General features: G+C 53.9%; 1 protein-coding gene across 4 annotated transcripts in view; it reads right to left on the reverse strand.

Annotated features, from left to right (window-relative positions):
• The window catches only part of TCF7 (transcription factor 7), a 31,775-nt gene extending 20,472 nt beyond the window's left edge, over positions 1–11,303 (reverse strand). For all 4 annotated transcript variants that reach the window (XM_072957254.1, XM_072957257.1, XM_072957250.1 and 1 more), the window contains exons 1-3: positions 10,847–11,303; positions 10,583–10,649; positions 9,973–10,097 (exon numbers count right to left, since the gene is read on the reverse strand). In XM_072957254.1, coding sequence (XP_072813355.1) covers positions 9,973–10,097; positions 10,583–10,649; positions 10,847–11,296 — 642 coding nt within the window. In that variant the 5' untranslated portion in view covers positions 11,297–11,303. The remainder of the gene's footprint in view (positions 1–9,972; positions 10,098–10,582; positions 10,650–10,846) is intronic.
• Between the last annotated feature and the right edge of the window lie 10,168 nt (positions 11,304–21,471).

A 21,471-nucleotide genomic window follows, 5' to 3' on the forward strand; every position in this document is an offset into this window, starting at 1 on the left:
GAGTGGGCGCCAAGCTAAGCCAGGACCAGGACCAGAGTTAGAAAGGACTCCATCTATACATAGTCCTTACCTGTCCTTGCATCATGCATCACAACTGAGGTAATCTTAAATGTCATTTATAAACACCTTTCCAAGTAGTATTTATTCTGGAAGCCCTGAGCTCCTGCTTTCTTTTTTTTTTTTTTTTTACATTTTTATTGATTCATAATCATTTTACAGTGTTGTGCCTGAGCTCCTGCTTTCAACCAAGAAACACAGCCCTTTTGGCCCTAAGAGCCCTGCTCTTGCCAGGCATCTGGTCCAGCCCTGACCCAGGCCCAGAGCTCTGAGGTCATGACCAGGAGGGGCAGTAAGGGCCAAGTCTTTCTTTGAGGCCAGAGAAAGCCAGCTCATGAACCAAACAGGAATGGAAGTAATGCTCAGCTCTGCAGCCTGCAATGCCTCCAGCTCCACACATTTGAGAGCAAAGGGGCAGAGCATGGGATTTGGGGTAAAACAGACCTAAGTCCAAGTCCTGACTCTGCCAGATACTAGCACGTTCTTAACCTCTCTGAGTCTCAGTTTCCCCACCTGTAAAACGAGAGCAATAATAGTATCTACTTTCCCGGCTTCTTGTAGGGCCCTTGATACTGGGATTAAAAGTCCCTAGCAGGGGTCTGGCACTTGGGAAGTTCTCAACACATGCACTGTTGTTGTGGCTGTGTTTATTCTTTCAACAACTGTTTACAAGCACCTACTTCGTGTCAAACCCTGTGCTGACCATTGAGATTCCAGCAGTGATAAGGACAGATGGGGTCCTGGCCCTGTAGATCCCTTCCAGCCCTTGTGATCCAAACTACCATCTATTAAACCCCCACCTCAGCATGGCCATCAGCCCTGTGGCCTTAGCAATCCCAGCTTCATCTGTTCTCACACCCTTTGGACTGTGGCCCCCCAGCCCCACCCACGAGGTTGCCCACCACAGCTGGGAGGCTCTCAGGCTGCATACTGCTTCAAAGCCTGCCAGCAAGCTCTGGGGGAGCTGCTGCAGCCCGGCTTACACTCAGGGCCACCCCGCCTGGATCCGGGCTGTACCCAGCAGAGACCTCACTGCTGCTGCTGCAAAGCTCTCCACATGCTGCTGCTCAGCATCCCTGAGGGCCCACCCACCCTCTGCCTGCCTGGCCACCGGGCCAGCCACAGAGCCATCTGATTTGAATGAAACTTCAAACTTAATGACTTTCATGCTGGTTATTTAAAATGCAATGTAATTTTCTTAAACACCCTATTATTTCCTTTGATAGCTACAAAGCTTCCCCCAATCCCATAAGCATGTTTATTTTTAGGGAAAAGAGTGGTTTGCAGTTGGTCATAGAGACCATAGGGAGAGGGAGCCCACAGAAAGTAGGGCAGAGTCAACCCAAGCAGCCTGGAGACCCACAGCTGCCCTGCCTTCCTGCTGGGGCAGATTCTCCACCAACACCACAGGATCCCAGGCAGGACCCTGCCCTTTTCACACCAGCACATCAGCCAGTGGCCCTCCTCCTCACCATCTCACAGTGGCCAAGTCCCGCATCCTGTGCTCGTCCTCTGCAAGGCCCCAGGGTCCTCATCTGTAAGATGGTTCCACTGGCTTCCCAACAAGCTTCCCACAGACAGGCGAGGCATGTATGGGGCTGGGGAAGGGGTCCTGGGGTTACTGACACACCCTCAGCCGCCTCTTCCTGGCTCCTCCAGACATTCTGCCCTGGGTAAGGCCTTGGGGCCTGAAGCCTAGACCAGCTAGATGAGATCTGTGCCCAGATAAAGTGGCCCTAGGCAGTGGCTGCCCACACTGGGAGGGTGAGTGGGTGTGGCCCTGCCAGTAGGGGCTCCCTGGCAAGGGAGGTGGCCTGGTGGTGGGTGTGCGTGCAGAGGTCAGCTGAACCCCGCCAATGCGGAGCGTTCTCTGGGAGTGGTTATTTTTAGATCTCAGGCTTTCATGTGGCCAAATGATGTGGAGTTTACAAAGCATTGGTAATGCATTTCAGAAGGCGGCTCAGCAGACTGGGAAGCTGGGTCTACTGCCACCAGAGCCAGGTCAGAGTTAGTCAGAATACCCTCAGCTGGACTCTTGTCACCTGTCCCTCCCTCCCCACAATTCCTTCTTGCCTGGTGGGGAGGCTGGGCAATGCCCAACACAGCCCCACCTGAGGCCCACCCAAACCTCTTCTGCACTCATCTGAACCAAAGAAATACTCATGGCCAGGAATCCCGACTCTTATTTACAGAAGGAAACTGAGACCGAGAGAGGTTAACATTTGCTTGAGGTCACACAGCCAGGACAAGAGGTGCCCTTGGTCCCTGGCTTCCTTCCATTACAGCCCCCTCCTATCATGGGCAAACTGGGCTTTTTGGGAGAGGCTGACTGGCCACCGCTGGCCCAGTAAACAGGGGCCAAGATCCTGGATTCGTGACCCTGGAGAGAGACTGAGGGTCAAAAGAAATAAATGATAACACGAAACTTCCCCCTCCGAGGCACTCCTGCCTTGCATGTGCCAGCTGGCTCCGGTCTCCCCTGCCCAGAGCCCACCTCCACCTAGGCCCTGCTCGCACTTCTCCAATCACCACTGCGCCTCCCAGCATCTACCTGCCCCAGCTGCTGGCTCTGCCTGCCTCACCCTCTATGTCCAACTCAAACCATCTGCTGGTGGGCACCATCCTGCCCTTCACTGCCTGTGTCCACTAGCCACTCCCAGGCTCTGGAATCAGCAGCGCCTGAGAATAAGGGTCACAGCCTCACAGACTGTGGGCCTCAGGCAGCCCTTCTGATGACGAAGAACATATTAATTTCTGCCTCTCCTCCTCTGCTTAAACTATCCTCCAACCTAGAGCGTCCTCCCACTCTCACCTTCACAGGTTCTGGGCCAGCTGGAATTCTCCCCTGGTTGCCCACACTGGTCTCTCTCCCTCCCCAGTACCCCTCATCCAGTGTGGCCGACTGTGAGCCTCATGAACAGTCTCTTTGCTTTGCCAGAACTGAGTTCTACGGGGGCAGAGGCAGCCATCCCCTCTGTGTTCAGCCAAGGCCAAGCACATGTGGGGCTCAGTAAATACCAGTGAGGGGTCTGGACAAGGATTCTAAATAGAGCTGGCACTAAGTCGTCAACCAGCTGAGGGCCAGGTGGGCCAGACAGCTATCCTCTTTGCCCTGCCCCGGGGAAGCTGGCTACTGAGCTGAGGAAGGCAGAGCTTCGGGGTCGTCGGTCCACCTCAGCTTCGGGAGTACTGCACCTGCCTGGCACAAGGGCCAGGTCCTTTACCAAGGCCATTCCCACCATGTTGACCATCCCTCCCACAGTGGCTTCCACTCATGAAGCTCCATTCCACAGCAACCCAGGAGGTAGGAACCCTCACCACCTTGGTTTTTAGATGAGAAAACTAAGGTCCAGAGGGGTCAACTTACCCAGGACCACTCAGCCAAGGAGCAGCAGATAGATAGGATATTTGAGGGTGGATCTTCCTACTCAATGCCTTCCCCTTCCACTCTGGCCTTTCTGTCCCCACCTACAGAAGGAACCTTGTTACCCAAGGATCCATGCACTGTACTGTTGTAGGGGGTGCTGTGACCTGGCCTTTCTGTCCCCACCTACAGAAGGAGCCTTGTTACCCAAGGATCTGTGCACTGTACTGTTGGGGGGGGGGTGCTGTGACCTGATAAAACACCTGTTTCCTCCAGTGGAGTCTTGTTTGTACACAGTGGCAGGAAGCAGCCCATCACAAGGTGTGAGGGAGTGTGACTGTAAGGCTCCAGGACCACAGCTGCCCGGGGAGGCTTAGAGGGAGGCTGTGGCTCCCCCTGCCCCACTCCATGTGGCTCTGTGCCCACCCTAATCCGTCCTGACTTCAGGAGTTATGCACATTGAAACCAGCGCCCCTGGAGCCCATTCTTACAGCCCAGCTAGACCTCCCTCCTGCCCGGCCACAGGGTGGGTGTGGTCTCAGGAGATCCAGGAGGGTGCAGGCTGGGTCTGCTGATCGCCTTGGAGAGGGGATGGCCAAGTCCTCCCAGCTTCAACCCCATTCACACCTGAGTCTCAGGGTAGCCGGGGAGGTGGGCAGAACTAGTATGGAGATTCCCGTTCACTGGTGGTGGAAGCTGGCTTGGTGAAACCCTGATAGGGTGGGGGAAGAACACCTGCATCCTGGCGATGACCCCAGGGCTCTCTGTCAGGTCCTCTACCCCGCTGAGCTGGAGGAGTGGACAAGTGGCCCTAAAACTGTAGCCCCTGAGGACAGGCGGGAGCAGGGGTCTGCAGGATGGGCCTCCTTCATGGCACTTTCCTGGCCGTGAAAGGCATCAGACAGGCCCCCTGAAACAAAGTCCCACCTCAGGAGCAGCTGAAGGGGCTGCAGATTTTCCAAATACCACAGCCAATACCACAGCCAGTACCACATGGCCTTCCAAGTCAGGAAGGAATGCAAGTCAAAATTACTTTAAAGTATCACTGCCCATCATGAACCTATTAAATGAATAACAAAAAGGGGAAACTTCAAGATGGCTGTGCTCAGACACTGCAAGGAACCTGCAGCAAACTGGGGATACAGGAAAGCAAAGCGCCTCAATTCCTCCTATCTCTCAAACCCATTATTCTCCATGAACATTATGCTCCAGGAAAATAATCAAAATGGAAACTATGGGGTGATTTGTACAGAGCATCATTCCCATTGGTAGAGAAGGCAACCTGTGAGCAAACTAGAAGCCACATGATGGAGAAATAAACAATAAAGATGAGGGAAACAAATAAAGCAGCTGAACACGGGCACTGCCTGGGGGCCTGCAAACATGCACCCCGACGTGCGGGGGCGGGAGAACCGTGTGAAAAAAGCCCTGTGAGTGGTCCAGAGGCTAATGGCCATGAAGGTCTTTTCCCTTTTTTCTCTCTTACAAAATAGCTTAAGCACTTAACATCTTGTGTAAAGGGCTTCTGCATGGCTGAGGAAGGGGGGCCCCTCTCAGACAAATCTTGGGAGTGGTGGGAAAGGATTCTCAGGACGGGGTGAGTGGCTATGGCTCCCAGCCTGGCCCCAGGAATAACACTTTTCCTCCCAAGAATCCCTGGCTGAGGTAGGGCATTGAGGACAGGGCCTGTCCACCTGAGTCCTAGCCCCAGGGCTGGCCCCCAGGGTTCAGACCCCCCAAACCCCATGGCCCAAAGTGGAGACACAGCTCTATAGACAGGAGTCCACATGAAGCCTTCCACTGAGCCATTGCTGGTCCCAGGGGAGCCAGGACAGCAAGGGAAAGGGATCAGTCATGGCCAAACCTCCACCCCCAAGCCCAGGCCAAGCTGGCACCTAGCTGAGCACGTCCCTAGCACTGCTGCCTCCAGTCCTCACTCCAGCTCTGGGAGGAGGGCTTGTCAGTCCCATTGTGCAGATGAGGAAACTAAGGCTCAGAAGTCCAGAGCCTTCTGACAGAGGAACTGCCTTTGGCCTAAGCATGGCAAGTACATCATAGGGCAGTGCCAACCACCTTGGTCTGAAGAGCTGCCAGGGTGGGCAAGGCAACCAAGGCCCAGAGGGGACGGTGGAGGGTCCCACTTGAGTGGTCAGAAGCAGTCTCTCTGAGGAGGTGACATCTGGATAAGGCCAAAGTGAGGAATGAGAAGGCGGCAGCTATGTGAAGAGCTAGAGAGGAGAACGGGAAGCCGTGGGACCCAGTGCAAAGGTGGAGAGATGAGAGAGAACCTGATGGCTGCAATAGCTGCTTTTTAGGGAGAGAGAAAGAGTCTGGTGCAGGCAAGGAGGGGAGGTTAGCAGGGGCTGGCCACCTGGGCACCCAGGCTGTGGTGAGTGGCTTGGATTTTACCCCAAGAGCAATGGGAGCCTTTACAGGGTTTAGTTTGGAGAGAGACAGGATCTGACTTATGTTTGGCTGTGCTGTGGAGCCTGGATTGGAGGTTAGGGTAGGGGTTAGGGTGGGGGACCCAAGTGGGGCAGAGGGACCAGGAGAAGGCTGTTCCTGCCCACTAGGGGAGGGATGGTGATGGCTTGGGCCGGAGGACGGCGACTAAAGTAAAGAAGTGGAAGATTTGGGATGTTTGGAGGGGAGCTCAGATGCCTGCCAGTCCCCTCTTTATCTGTCACACAGCTCTACTCCTTCAGGAAGCTGCTCAGCAGACCCTCTGCCACAGCCCAAGTCGGGGACAGTTCTGCCCAGGACACCCTCAGCAGGGCCTTTTGTGACAGGACTCCTCTGGCCAGGAATCCAGGTCTATTCATCTGTCTCCTCTGCTCAGCTACACACTCCCAGAGGCAGAGGCTGGTTTTGATCCGTCCATTGCCCAGGCTGGTGCCAGACTCCCTCCTAACAGGCTTCACTCCAACCACAGGGCTGGTGACCAACCATCACTCACCCTCCCCAGCAAGGCCCTGCTGCTTGCTCTTGGAGGGGTGTGGAGGGCTGGGTGGGTGCATCTCTGCAGAGCTCCCCCGGACAGGCTGGCCATGCGTCAGCAGCACTTCCTTCCTTTGCTCAAGTCTTGCTCGTACCCTCACCTCCTGCTCCCCCAAGGGCTCACTTGCATGGCCCTCACTTGGACCTCAGAATTTGGAATCAGGGACTGTGAGCCCGATGGCCAGGAACACAGAGATGAGTCCACTGCTTCAAGTGGCTCCTCCATACCAGAGCCCCTGGAACACGCCCAGACACCAGGACAGCAGTGGCGGTCAGGCATAGGGAAACAGCCCCCAGTAACTGTAAGAGCCAAAAGGCTCAACTCAGCTCTTTTTTAAAAAATTGACATGTAATTCACATAACACAAAATTCACCATTTTAAAATATACAATTCAGCAGCTTTTAGTATATTCACAAGGTTGTACAACCATCACCACTAATTCCAGAACATATTCATGACCCCAAAAAGAAACCCCACGCCCATTAGCAGTTACTTCCCTTTCTCCTCTTCTCTCAGCCTCTGACAGCCACAAATCTACTTTCTGTCTCTATGAATTGGCCTATTCTGAGCATCATCTAAATGGCAAAAGGCTCAGCAGCCTTCCAGGCCACAGGCTCCAAGCGGAGCCCATAGAAGGGGCCAGAAGCGCGACATCGCCTCATAACCTTTTCGAGATGAGGATGTGCACCAGACTGTCAGTTCAAGATTCTGAGTTTCTCTAAAGAGATGCTGTACTCATCCCAGAATCCCCTCAAAGCCTAGCCCAGGACCAGCCCACAGCCTGTCCCCTGTTTCAATCTTAGAGCACAGCAAGCACAAAACAAGCAGTGGCCACTGGTCTAGGCCAGTAACTATGCAAGCCTACATGAGATGCCAGAGAAACATTAGCCATGAAATAAACTTTAACCTAATTTCCCCTTTCTAAAACAGAGTTTGCAAGAAGCCAGGTACCAAAAAGCAGCAACCTTTTTGGGCAAAATCTCCCTCTGCCTCCTGGCAGTTGGCTGTGAGGTGGTCATTCGCCCTGTTGCTCCTGGCCAAGGTTCGAATCTGCCTGCTTTGAGGCCTCCAACGTGGTAGCCACATGGACATTCAACCCACAAGTGGATAGAGGGGTTCCTGGCATGGGTTCTCCCCACTGTCTGGGGAGGTCAAGTGATTTGAGCAGTTACATTCTCTCAGAGAGGGCAAAAAGCAAAGGCAGGGTTGGGGGTAGCTAGTTCTAAGGCCCATGGACAGTGGCTGGACAGCGTGTCATCTGTTCCCTGAAGATGCGCTGGGGAAAGCACAGTTTTGGAAAAAACTTCCAAAGGTGGTTTTTCGTCAGGGCCCCTGCAAGGAGTTCCGGACCCCCATGAGAGTTTTCTTCATTCCAGATACTTGAACCCTAAATCACATGATAAATATGCTTCAAAAACATGGGGTCAATTAATTTTGCTTTTTGAAACTCAACCATATTTTAAATGTTCACACAACTCTTCGAGTAACACAAGCAACTAAGACTCTTACTTGCTACTCATTTGTAGCTATCAGATTTGCTTAAGAGGGTTCCCTACATTCATATACACCTTCCTCACCCAGCATCTCCCCAACTTAGGCCCCCGCCTCCGTCCTTCTCCCCAGGCCCATGGAGCAGCTGATGCCAGGGCACAGAAAGTCAGCTCCAAAACCTGATGTCCCCCTGTGTTCCCAGAAGACAGGCAGTGGGAGGCTACAGCGGGGTGGGGAGAAGGACAAAGGGATTTGTCCCTATAAGAAAGGGTGTAACACACAAATGCATCTGCTGTAGCTTCAGAAAGATTCCAAAGTTGAACAAAATAAATGATTCAGACCAGGGACATGGTGGTGTGCCTACCTCAGCCCTCACTTCTGACTGCTGGAGGCAGCCCTCCATCTGCCTAAACTTTGACCAGTGTAACCTAAAGGACACTGAATGGTCCCATCACCACACCCTTACGGAGAACCAGGCGCTGCCACTCTGGGCACTCTCCTACCACTTGCCCATGCTGTCTTTTCCCTGTGCCTCTGTGGACTCACAAGAGGCTGGAGGGAACCTGCCTTGCTAGGGCTGTTTTGAGGCCTAGGCCTTTGGTCTAGTCATGGTTATCACAGTGACCCCAGCCCCCTGTCTAAACAACTCATCTGCTGTTGGTTGGGCAGTGGTGGGTTATGTCCCACCACTTGGCCTCGAATCTAAGGCTTTACATCTTGTAGGGGGCCCTGAAAACATCTTTGTTAAGTATCAGCTCATGCTCTGTAGAGACTTCTGGGGAGAGCTGCTATGTCAGGTGGCAGGGTCAGAAGACAAGCCCTTTCCCCTACAGAAGTGGAAAGAAGTACCCCATGATGGAGCCACCCCAGAGCAGAAAGCCAGACTGAACCCTCAACTAACATGTTCCTTTACAGATGGAGGAACAGGAGTCCAAAGGACAAAGAGCTCATTTTAGTCAGCTGTCTGCCAGGTTTTCCATCCTGGGTTTCTGGAGGGAAGACATGATCCATTTTCTCATGTCCCACCAGCTTCAGCATGAAACAGCCTTCAGAACCAACGCTCCTCACTCCTGATCTGAAACAGCTGGGCAGTCACTCTTCGCCCTCTGGGTGACCCCCACCACTAGCTGTGTGAGCCTCCCACTGCTGGCCCCACCTGCACCAGGCCTACATTTGCTCCCAACACCCGCCCACCAGAGTCCCCAAACCTTTCATGTACTCTTGAAGCTCTAATCTCACCCGTTTGGGCCAACTGAACACGGTCTGAAACACTAATTTGAATTTTTTGTAAGCACAGCTTTACTGCTCTAAGCACTCAGAATAGGCTCTTCACCCTTTAGGTCATCTGCACCAAGGGGCGGAAAAGCACGGTTTCTAATGATCACGGAGTCTTTTCAAAGCACGCGGTACTTAAACATATTTAATTTGCAAATTCATTAAACAGGCCTCTTACTGACACTACTGACTTGAAACACCTCTGCAAACCCGTCCTGGTGCATCTGAAACTAAGCCAGCTTCATAAAAACCTACTTTCCACACATTGCGTTTGGGCTCTTTCTCTAGCAAGGGCGCATTCATGCTAATAAGGACAGACGGAGTACAGCATGCTCCTCCTGTACCACCAGACCTGAAGCAGACCAGCTTTTCTGCCCATTCCTCCAAACACTGAGGCTTGGGACTTAGTGGGAGAATGCTAACAGCAAAGCTCACAGCTCCAACCGTACTGCATCCACCACCCTCAGAAGGGGTGGGTGGTCTCAGCTTAAAAGTTCTCCAAGAAAACTCCACCCCAGCATCACCCAGCACCACAACAGGGCGCACACCTGCTTGTGAGCAAGCTGAGGAGATATAAGCCAACAGCTGGTGTAAAGGAGGGTGCCCAGGGCAGCCCTCCTCCCTTCAGGAAAGTTCTCCTTCTGGTTCAGATCCCACTAGAAGTGTTTGAGAAAAGAGAACAGAGTTGTCCTGTACCTATTTTGTTCTAGGCAGAGGTCACTTCTTGTCCATACCCGATCAAGGAGGCAGCAGGCACAAAGCGGGCTGGGCTGCTGGGGCCACTTACCAGCGGTGGCTGCGGCTGGGGATGTTGCCCTGCTCCCGAGGGGGGTGGGTAATGCATGAGCAGATTGAAGGCGGAGTAGACGGTGTCTTTGTACATGCCGCTGGAGCACTCCGGAGCCTTCAGGCCTGGAAAAACCACAGCTGGTCAGACGCGCCAGCCGGGGTCGTTCTCTCTCTCTCTCTCTCTCTCTCTCTCTCAAAAATCAGAATTGCCAACGGATCCCCTTCAACTTTGTGACTTGAAGGGCTGGGGCCGCCCGCAGTGCCAAGTTTGGACGAAAGACCTCGAGTTCAGGCCTTCCTTTCTCGACCTCCACGCCACGCTCTGGCCAAGGAACCTTGGCCAACGCTTGCTCCTCAATACAGGGGATTAGTCAGTCACCTGGGCAGGAGGGGAGGCGGAGATGGCAGGGGTCTGTTTACTCCTATAAAGGTCAGGGCACCGGAAGTGACTCGAGCCTGGCGGCGCCCGGGAAACCCGCCCCCCACTCCCCCACCCCCTCGGCTTTACCGCCTCCTTGAGCTGCAGTTGAGGGGAGGCAGCCCCTCGGCTCCCTTCCGTCCTCGGGGGCCCCGCTCTCTCACCCAGGCCAGGCTGTGCATAAACTCACCATCTTCCAGAGACTCCGTAAGTTTGTCGGGGAAAAGTCTCTGAGAAGTGTGTTCCCGTCCCAGAGCCTGCGGAGAGATCCAGAGGGGCCTTGAGGGGGTTGGGGAAGCTGGGGGCTCGGGCCCCGGGCCCGCGACAGGAGGGGTCTGAGGGATAGGGACCCCCAAGGACCGGGGAAGGGAGGGGAGGGAAGGGCGAGCGGCGCGTCGGGGTTGGCGGAGCGCCGCAGCTGCCGGGCAGCAGCAGGGCGCGGGCCAGCGCTCACCTCGGCCCCGACCTCGGCCTCGCCACGGGCCCCGGCGCCCTCCCCCGGGACCCCCGCGCCGCCGGCCGCGCCCTCGGACTCATTGACGAGGGACGACTTGAGCTCAGCCAGGTCGCGCTCGGGGCCCGTGGCGCTGTCCTGGCTCTTGTCGTCCGGCTCCTCGCCCTCATCCTGGAAGGCCAGGAGCTCGTCCGGCGCGCCGAGGTCGTCGCCGCCGCCCGCGCCGCCCCCGCCCGAGTCCAGCTGCGGCATGGTGCGCTCCGCCCGCGGAGGTGCAGGGCGCGGGGGTGTGGGGCGCGGAGCCGGCCCGGGAGGCGGCGAGCCCGGAGCCCGGACCTCCGAGCCCGGAGCGCGGCAGGCGGAGCGCGGGCTGACTCCGCCTGGGCGGGCTGCGGGCGCGGGGCGCGGGCGCCTGGCTGAGCCGCTCGGGAAGCTGGCGGGTCCGAACATCAAAGGCGCCGCCGGCGGAGTGCCGGGGGCGGGGTGGGGACGCCGGAGGCGGGCCCGGTCGGTGGGCGGAGCCAAAGCGCTCTGCTCCTCCTCTCCCGGGAGAGGCAGGGACGCGCCCAATTGGGCACAGTCTTAAAGGGCTCGCTCCCCCTGACGTAACCCGAGTGAGGCGCGGGACGAGCCTAAAAAACATCACCCTCCTCTTGAAATGCGAGGATTCTAAACGAGACTCCCGATCCCGCTTCCTCACCTACAACTAGAGTTTTCCGCCCCGCGCCCAGGTTTCTCCTCCGGCTGTGGAGGGTGCTGGTCTATTACGCCCTTGGGGCTTGGGGGTGGCTTGGAAAGGGGGTCAAGGTGTGAATTGCGTCTGTCCCCGGGGCCCAGTATGTCCTAGGCTTGGAACTGGGGGCTTCCTAGAGCTTGGGGGCTGCTCGAGGCTGTGCTGGAACACCTGGCCGGCAGAGTTAGAACTCCTCAAAACCCCATTCTCTGGCGCATTCTTTAGCCCTCTGCCAATTTGGGACCCCCTTCTAGGTCGCCTGCACACAGTCCGAATGGAAGTATATATCCCTCATACATTTATTGAGTGTCTGTTGCATGCGGGACTCATACATCACACGTCTGTGACGGGCCCCTCAGACATGTGGCTCTGAGGCGCCAACACCGCCAAGACAAGGAAGAAGTATCCTGCTCCCACCCAATACCGATCCTCTAGCCGCACCCCCCACCCTCCACAACGACTCTCCCAAGTGAATTGCATGCCTGGAACTGCGGCCAGGGGATGCGAGGCTTTGGGCAGCTACGTGGGCCGCGGGATTCTGACGAGTGGTCGGTGGTCCCAAGCAGCTCAACCTGAAAGTCGCATTCCCGCGGAGCCCACCGCCTCTGAGCCTGGCGCAGGCGGGCCCTCCAAAGTCTAGGCTGCAGGGTCTAAAGCCCAAGGAGCGCGGGAATGTGCTTCAGCTTTCATCGCATCTACCAGGCACCCTGAGTCATGTCCACGTGGGCCTCCTCAGCACACTTGAGCTCGGCTCAACCATTCATCTAGGAAAGACACTAGCCCTTTTGGATCGCGGTGCAGTAAACCGCAGTCCCCAGCGGATTCACGGTAGACGTTCCCATGTCTCCCGAAAGCAACTGGGGCACAGGATACTTAGGAGGGGAGGGCATCTTGGACGCCTCTCCGGCTCAGAGCCCCAGAGGATTCCTGCAGCGGCTCAAAGCCTGGCCGGAAGAGGGCCGCGCCGCCCCTGCGGGTCCAGGCCCAGCCAGGCTGGCTGCGGATCAAAGAGCCAGGGCCGCCCTTCTCTGCGTTCAGATCCTATCTCTACCCGCTCAGCGGGGCGCCTCAGTCCCCCACCTCAAGGCTGGAGTGCCCACTTTTCTTCCCTTCCGGGGGCTGGGGGGGAGGGGGAGCGGGGGTGGGCACTAGTGCTCAGCTTGGCGGATGGTGATGTGGGGAGAACCCTGCCCATTAGGTCTCCCCAGTCTCCTTTACTGGGTGTGAGCTTGCTGTTTAGTCTCACTCATACCCTCTAGAAGGGGGTAGAGTTGGGTCAGGGAGGAGGGGAGTTGTTATTCAAGCCCAATGTAGCCCAGTTGGGCGGGAAAGGGTACAGGAGGAGGAGCCCAAGGCCTCCCCCACCTCCTCTGCCCCTGAGGTTGTAGGATCTCGATTTGGTATGAGCCTTCTCTGGGAAGCTGAATGGGAGTATGAATCTGCCTAACCCAAAGGCTTTGGAGGTCCTCCTGCATTTGAGGGTGAGCCCAGCTTAGCAAGAGCCTACTCCAGGATAAAGTCCACAGACCCATGAGGTCCCAGTGGACATAGACTAGTGGGGATTGAAATTTTCTCCATGGAGAAAGGACAGAAGTGAGGGCAACAGTGAGGTGGTTTGTTTGTTTTTCTCAATAAGGCTAAATTTTTTTCAGCCTCAAAGTATTAACCTTTAATCAAAGATTATGAACTATCTGCTCTATTGGTGTGAAAACAGCTTTTCTTTACTAAAATGATAGTGAGAATTGATTTTTAAAATATCCTTATTTGAAAAACTTAGCCATTCTCAGTTCATTCTCTCCCACCCCCAAATTTCTTTGGACATTTTATAGGGCTGTGAAATCCCAAATTCTGGGAGCCACTGCCCTATGCAGTCACGGCTCCAACTACTTGCCCTGCTGGGTAGAACCAGGGGAGTGGGTGGGTAAGTAGGGAAAAGAGGGGTGTGAGGTAGGCTAAAGGTAGGGAGAGAGAGGCTGAGTCTCAGACATCCACAGCCACTCTGGAATCAGCCTGAAGGCCTATGAGGGAGCATCTACCCTGTACTTACTCTGGACTCAGGCTTGGAGAAGGCAGGGTCAGAGGAGGGGACCTGCCCTCCAGGAGGCATTGATTGCTTGAGAAGCTGAGAAATGATTAGAGCTGAGTTTGTTACTGAATTAATCTTTACAGACCATGGGTGGGCAGGAGGAGCTCAGATACGGGGAGATCAATGTGGCTGGAGTAGTCAGGCTGGCTTCCTGAAGGAGGCGGACTTCATGTGGGCCTGGAAAGCTGTGTAGGGCTTGGAGAGACAGAGAGGAAAAGTTACTCAGGCTTGTCCTCAAAAGGCAGATCCAGCTCTGCAGTAGCCCCTTGTCTGGTCAGCACAGATTCCATCATCATTGCCATCATTCACACAGTGACTTCATATTACTGAGTGATTACTATGTACCAGGCTTCACATACATTATCTCATTGAATCATCATACTGATCCTATGACATAGGGACTACTGTCCCCTTTTATGAATGAAGAAACTAAAGCTCAGATAGTTTGAATAAGTTACCCTAAATCTCACCGCTTGGAAGTGAAGGTATTAGAATTGCAAATCCAGGCAGTCTGATTCCTGAGCTACCCTCACGACCACATTCTTGTGTTCCATTATGATTTCTGAAATTCCAAAGGGTGTCCCTATCTGCTTTGTGGTCTTTGCAGACAAGTGCTGATGAATGAGCTGTCACTAATAGAGTCCCAACTTTCTAGGTGCCTCATGTTGCATACAGGGGCCACCAGGAGGACTGGGGCAAGTCCCTGGGTGGTCTGTATAGGGTGGCTCAAAGCCTTCACTGGGTGAGAAGGCCCAGAGCACTGAGTCCGACAGACCTCAGTCTGTGCCATCTCTTTCCCTGCGCCCACCCTAGACTGCCTGCGCTGGGTGTTGACTCAGATCCCAAACACAGACAATAGATCCTGGGTCTCTTCCAAGGGGTAGTGACTGGAATATTGCTGTGGCTGCCCCCTGGAGGTGACCAGGCAGTTTGGGGACCAGAGGCAGCTTCAGGGAGGCCACAGAATCTTCTAGATTCATGCAGCCCAGGTCAGAGCCGGAAATTTAACAAGGCTTCATCTCCATGCAGATGAACCAGGCCGACTGCACTGTCCTCAGATGCTGAATGCAGGACAAATGCAGAGCTCTTAAGGGTTGAGGATTGGAACAGGAGAGGTCTGGATTTGGATTTAGACAGATATGGTTTCGGTCCCTACCCTGTCATTTACTAGCTGGGGGACCCCAGACAAATCACTGACCCTCTCTGAGCCTCAGCTTCCTCATGGGTAAAATGGGTATCACCCCAGAGCCTGCCTTCCACTGTGGGAGCAGGGTTGAGATGATTCATGTATCCTAGGAAAGAGCTTAGCACGGCACCCAGCACAGTCCAAGTGCTCTAATAAATGGGTTCTCTTGCACTAGATAGTTTTCGGAAGTTGTTAAGCTAATTGGCTCTTCATGTAACATCATGTAAATCATCTAAATATTCTTATGCCCTGAGCCCACTTAATCATAACTAAGGCTAAAAACATACATTTCCTTTCCTTTTCTTTCATGTTCCTTTAACATGAAAGGCCTGCATGAACTCTCTGACCTTTTCTAACAGGGAGACCCTTGAAATGTGGCATTTCCAGAAAATGGCTCAAAGGAGCCCCAGATGGATGTGGTAAAACTACAATGGGGCGAGGTTCAGAGAGGGTCTCTTCCTGCCCGCCAGCTGCCTGGCATCCTGTTGGGACTTGCCGATCACCGCCTAGCTCCGGGCAGGAACACTTCCCGTGGAACTTTCTCTCTCAGGGCAAAGCCTGGTCACACATCCTAGAGGCAGACTGTGGTTTGTTACTAGAAACAGTTTGCTCTCTGAAAACTGTGTAGTTTCACTGCGTGTCTGTGCATGTGTATCTGTGTGCATACTTGTGGGAGGTTGTGGCCTGCAGAACAGCAAAGACACAATTGCTGGGGTGGGACTGCTCTGGCAGCTGCTTTTGAAATGAAGCAGGAAGGGTTTGGGATCATTTCTTCCTTCTTTATAATATTCTGTGTGTTCTCCCCCCAGCTCCCTAGAATTAAGGCAATAACCAAGAATTGCTCTTAAAATAGAAATTTAATAATTAAGCTAGATGTTAGCTTTTCTTGATGAAATCCCAAGGAAGTTTGGTCTAATTGGCTTGAGGGGTGGTGTTGGTGAGATTATAAAGAGAGATGCCTCACAGGTTCAGAGGGTTTGTTATGACAATTTCCCAGGGGCTAATTTCTCACAAGGTGCCAGCCATTGTTCCCAGTGATTGAGGCTGGGATTCACTCACCAGGAGGAATAAATAGTCCTGGGTTTCCATTAGGAGGGGGTTTGGAGTCAGAAGCCAAGGTGTCAGCAGCAAAGGCAAACTGGGAATGGATGCTACGTGCCAATCACTGGGCCCCCAGGGCGCACTAGTCTCCCAAGAGTTCAGTAGTAGGAGGCCTGTGTCCTGGTCCCTGTTCCGCGACTGGCCTGCTGAGTGAACTGCCTTCTCTGGACCCAGTGCCCCTTACCTAGTTGCAGGGATGCAGTGAGAAGCCCATTGTGATGAGTCCAGAAGGCATCAGAAATGCAACAGGAAGTGGGGGACACTGAGGCCCAGTATCCATGTGAGAGTCGCCTGCAGGTTCACAGGGGAGTGTGCCCACATTCGCTCCTGTTTGGGGTGTGGGAACAGCCCCAGACACACTGATGTCCTGATGTCTTACTTGTAGTAAGTACCATTAGATGTCTTCCTTTGAGTCAGGGCTGTCAGGGCTTTGCCACTTATCGCTAGGGTCTGACACAGAGCTGGCAAACTGCAGTGCTTAGAAATTTTGGGGTGGATGCCTGACTTGATGGATAGATGGATGGGTGAGTCATTCATAGCAGTGATCACTTAGAATGTGGGGAGGAAGTAGCAGGCCCAGTACCTGCTTTCAAGAAACTTGCCAACTTGTAGGGGATATCAGGCCACTAGAGTTTCCAGGAGCCAGGGGTTCAGAAACCTGGCTGTTATGTGCATGTCATGGAAGACAGGGAGGGCTTCCTGGAGGAAGAAGGTCAGCTTAGGAGGCAAGAAGGATTTAGTAGGCCAGGGCCTTCATCAGGCAGAGCAGTAGCCCACATTCTGTGTTGTGAAGGACTTTGACCCCATAGGGTCTCTGGGGCCTAGGTGAACCAGGATCCTGGGAGAGAGTTTGGCCATCTATTGATTCCTTCCGAATGGCACATCACCATGCCCCAGTTCCTATAGTCCCCCCAACCCCCACCAACTGGGACAAATCTTCCCAAGTATTGTCTCCCCAGATACTGGCTCTCCCTGTTTGCTCCCTCTCCTTGGGCAGACTACCTCCTGGGTGCATAATCTACCATTGTGCACTGGGCTTCAAGGTTTTCCTGGTTCAGTGCCCCATGTAGACTGCCCGCTCTTATTTCTATCAGCTGGAATGTGTGTGTGTGGTGTGTGGGGAGGAGCAACAGGACATGGTGAGAAGGGAGGACTTAAAGAGGACCTGTGCCGGAGGACCTGTAGTCACAGTCAGTCCAATGTATACCACCAGTAAAGACTCTGAGAAGTCCTGTACCAGAGAAACCTTGTCTAGCTTTCTTCGGTTAAGTGCCTCCCAAACTTATTTGACTATAAAACTATTTTTCCATGTATGATTTTCCAAAGAACATGGCTCCTCTGAAAGCCTTTGGGGAATGCTGGTATCCCTGGTTTCAGGAGGCAGGGAGGGGTACTCCTTACTCAAAATATATCCCAATGTTTGACCCTGATATGGAGGAAATTAATGGTAGTTGAACCCCAAACTGGTCTTCATAGCTCTAACCAGACTTCACTCTAGCACTACTGGACTCTCAGCTTCTTGGGATCACAGTACCTTCACCTGTGTTCCTGCTGAGTGCTAACATGAACCAAGCATACTGTGGTGCTTAGTAAATGCCTGCTGCTGATGGGTTGGAGCTGTTGTGTGAAGGTCCAATCCAATTCAGCCCCTCAAACTCCCAGGGGCTACTCCCATTGTTTCGTTAGCTGGGAATTCTGCAGTGTCTGAAATGCCTTGTTTTTTTCCAAGGCTCATCTCTGGTCTCTCCCTTATCCAGGAAGCCTTCTCACCTACTCCAGTCCAAAGAGACCTCTCTCCCTTCCAGACTCCCATTGCCTTTAGAATTAAAGCCCTCAGTTTCTCCTGAACTGTTCAGTCTCTTTCTTGTGAGTGAGTCTTCTGTGTCCTGACTGCTGTCTTTGTCGTCTGAGAGTCAAGGGGTGGGCTTAGAGCTCACAGCCTGTGTGTGAACTGGGGCTTCTCCACTTACTCGTTGTGGGTGGGACCTTGGGTGAATCACCTCCTTCTTGGAGCCTTCGGTTCTTCATCTGTTAAGTGGGAGCAATAGTAAAAAATATATTGTCTCAAGATCTGGGAAGAAGAGATGAATTTCTGCTTGTAAAGTACTTCACACAATGTCTAGTTGGGTAAGTTCTTGCTAAGTGGCAGCCAGTGTCAATTATTATTGTTCCCAGCCAGCAGGGCTGAGCTTAGGACCAGCCCTTTGAAGTGCTTAGCAGAGGCTGTCCTTGCAATCCTGCAGTCCTGCTAGTCATGGGTGGAGAGCGGGGGCCAGGGTGGGGAAGGCACCAGGAATCCTGCCTTCTGAGGCCACCGAGTGTTCAGCCTGAGTGGAGACTCCTCCTGCCAAGAGATGGCCATCTCCAGATGTCTGCAGGCCGGAGGGAGCCAGCTGGCCTGTGGGGCCTCAGGGCAGAGAGAGGACTAATGGGAGGAAATTACACAGAGAGATTTCATCTCAGCTTGAGGAAGCACGTCTACTAGGCAGAACTGGCCAACCGTGGCCCGGCCGGGCCCCTGACAGAGGCAGTGAGCTCCCTGTCACCAGAGGTGTGCGAACAGAGGCTGAGGGCTTCCAAGGGAGGGAAGCCTCTGAGGGGGTTTCTACCCTTGAGGCTCCTCCGAGGCTGTGGGCAGTCCCTTGTACTTCCTGAGTGGGTCTGGCCCTCACGTGGCCCATTGAGCCCACTAGGTGTCTGAGCAACACCGGCTCTGTGTGGAGTGTGAGGGCAAAGGCTTGAACACTTCCGGCTCCAAACTGGGGCCGGAATTTGGGAGGGGAGAGGGCGTTGCTGTAAGAGGCTGATCTCAGGGGGGTTAGTAACCACAACGTCACCTTTCTGAGGTGGCAGCTTGGTTAGAGGGCTGACATCATATACCCTAGCCTGTTCCGCGCCCAGACGCCCCTCTCAGGCCTGCCGGGGCCAAGGAGGACAGAGACTGATGGTGGGAGGGGGCTTGTTCTTAAATCAGCCTCCTCTCACTTCAACTTCTAAAACCAGGGGCTGGGAGGAAACAGATGGGAAGAAGCAGGAGAGGAAAGAGCCTGGGTTACAATATTGGCCATTTGGTAGCTCTGTGACTTTGGACAAGTCACCTAACCTCTCTGCTTCAGTAAGTACCATGTAAGTATTTGCTAAATAGACAAAAATTAATTGATAAACTCGCCTATGCCTAGTCTACCCTGCAGGGGCTTTACATTAATCTCCTTGTTTGGTCTCCACAACAGCGTAATTAGATTGAAACTCCTATTATTAGGGAAAGTGAATCCCAGCAGTCAATTCCCTGCCCAAGGTCACACAGCTGGTGAGAGGTAGAGTGAAAGCTTAAACTCAGGATGGTCTGGCTCTCAATCACTCATTTCTGCTGCCCCACAGGTTTGCATCCTCTCTAGGGAAACAAAGCACCCAAGTGCAGGGTAACAACGGATTGATGGCGGAAAGGGGTCAGAGATGTCCCCCACATCTGCCTTGCTCAGGCTGGAAACCCCTTCTCGTGGCTGCTGCCCGGGAGAGATCTCTCTGACTAATTTGTGGAAACATTGCTGGGTGACTCCGATTACAAATTATAGCCCTGCTTCTTCCAGCTGAGTAATCTCCATGGTGGGGGGCAGGGGGCGGTCCTGGAAGTATCGGGGGTTCTAGGATGGCTGAGTTTGCCTTGATGGTGACACAGCTGAGGGAGATAAGCCACCCAGACAACCTCCAGGGGCAAAGGACAGGAGCTGGGAGGCCTGGGTTCCCTACACAGTCTCCCTGGGTGGCGCGGAATCCCAAATGTGGGCTTAGGGTGTCCTGCTCACTCTCATTTTTCCTTCTGTCCCAGCTGGACTCTTCTCTCTTGCTCATGACTGTGTGTCCTGGGCTGAGCCAGGGTGGGCAGGGAGCAGATGTCCAAGAAATATGTGTTGGATTCCAGAATGTCTCCAGACACTACACTTGACTGTTTACAAAACTCTTTCCCCACTGTTATCTCATCGGATCCTCACAACAGCCCTGAGAGGTAGATCTTTTAACCCCATTTTACAGATGAGGAAACTGCGGCTCAGAGAGAGGAAGTGACTTGCCCAAGGTCACGCAGCTCAAACCCGGGTCTCGGGGCTCCAAATTAACTGTAGCTCTGCAGCCAGCAGAGATGTCTCTCCTGTCATTGTGTGAGGCAGTGAGGGGACAGAAGGAACCCATTGTTGGTGGAGGTCTCCAATGGCCTCCTTCAGCACAGAAGTACTTCTCAGAAACGGTCAAGGGAAATGGTCTTATCATCAACCGGGCCACAGAGTCACAGCCTCCATGGCTTCTCACTGGGGCGCAGGGGCTCAGGGATGCTGAGTTCTTTCCCAGCCTCTCATGGGTGTCAGTTAGTCCAAGCTCTCAGGAGCTCTCTGCCACGGAGGTGAATACAAGTCATTGTCCTAAAGGTGGGACATCAGAACTGTGCCTCATTTTGGGGCAACAGCACTCTGTTCCCTGGAAACAGAGCACCAGAGAACTGTCTGAGATCCCCCCTTCTCATGCCTCTAGCCTCTGGAGCTGTCCTGGAGCGAGGGGCAGCGGCTCACTTTCTGGAGCCGGCCTCCATTCTGCAGCGGTGAAAGTGCATCTCTTCACCTCTGGGTCACTGGTGGGCCTCTGCTGACAGCTGCGGTTTTCCTTGTCAGCTCTGCTGTTTTACTTTTTGTTCACTGCTCTATTATTACTGACATCTTAAAGGGTTTCCCCTTCTGGTCAAGCTTTGTCTTGTTTTTATAGTTTCAGAACTTCTCTCCTCTTCTGTCTGCTCCCGGCTGTGGTTTTGGAAGATGCTGAAGCAGGAGGTAGTTGAGGGGCAGTTTGAAAGCAACTTCCCCCTGTGTCCCTCACCCTCCTGTCCCTGCCCCCAGCAGACCTGAGGGGCCCCCAGGGTGGATCCAGCTCTGAGGGCAACACTTGAGGGAGAACATGCCCCTTTGAACTGGGAATTCTTTTTCTTGTTCTAAGTGGGGCTTTGGTGCCTCTAGCCCTGCATATACAAGGCCCTTGGCTGCCATGACCCACCCCCTCCCCTTCCCTCCAACATTCTCCCCATCTCAGGGCTGCTCCCACTGCTGGGGGAAGCTTCTAGTACAACTGAGCCCACTAACCATAAACAATCATCACTTCTTGGGGCCGGTAGTGCCCTGGGAAGATGGGGACATGGCAGATCTTGACAAGATGGGGGATAGAAAAAGGTTTTTGTGGGGCCCCTCTGCCCATCCTGATTCATTGTGGGACTAGGTTTAGGCTGAAAACTCCCCTTCTGAAATTCACAGCCCCTCTGGCTTGGGCGAGGGTTTCTGCGCTATGCTAGGCCATAGCCACCAGCCATTTGCAGTGGATTCCTGGACTTAGGTGGGGGGCTAGGGTGGCCCTATCCATTCTGACAGTTGGTTTTTGGGAGGGCAGGACTGCAGAGCTGAGAACCACCAGGCTCTCAGAGATTAGCTTGAATTCCTACCTCTACCCTGGAGCCAGAGAAATGCTCCCAGCCTCCTCCTCAGCCC

The sequence above is a fragment of the Vicugna pacos genome, chromosome 3 (assembly GCF_048564905.1).
Source record: "Vicugna pacos chromosome 3, VicPac4, whole genome shotgun sequence".
Lineage (NCBI taxonomy): Eukaryota > Metazoa > Chordata > Mammalia > Artiodactyla > Camelidae > Vicugna > Vicugna pacos.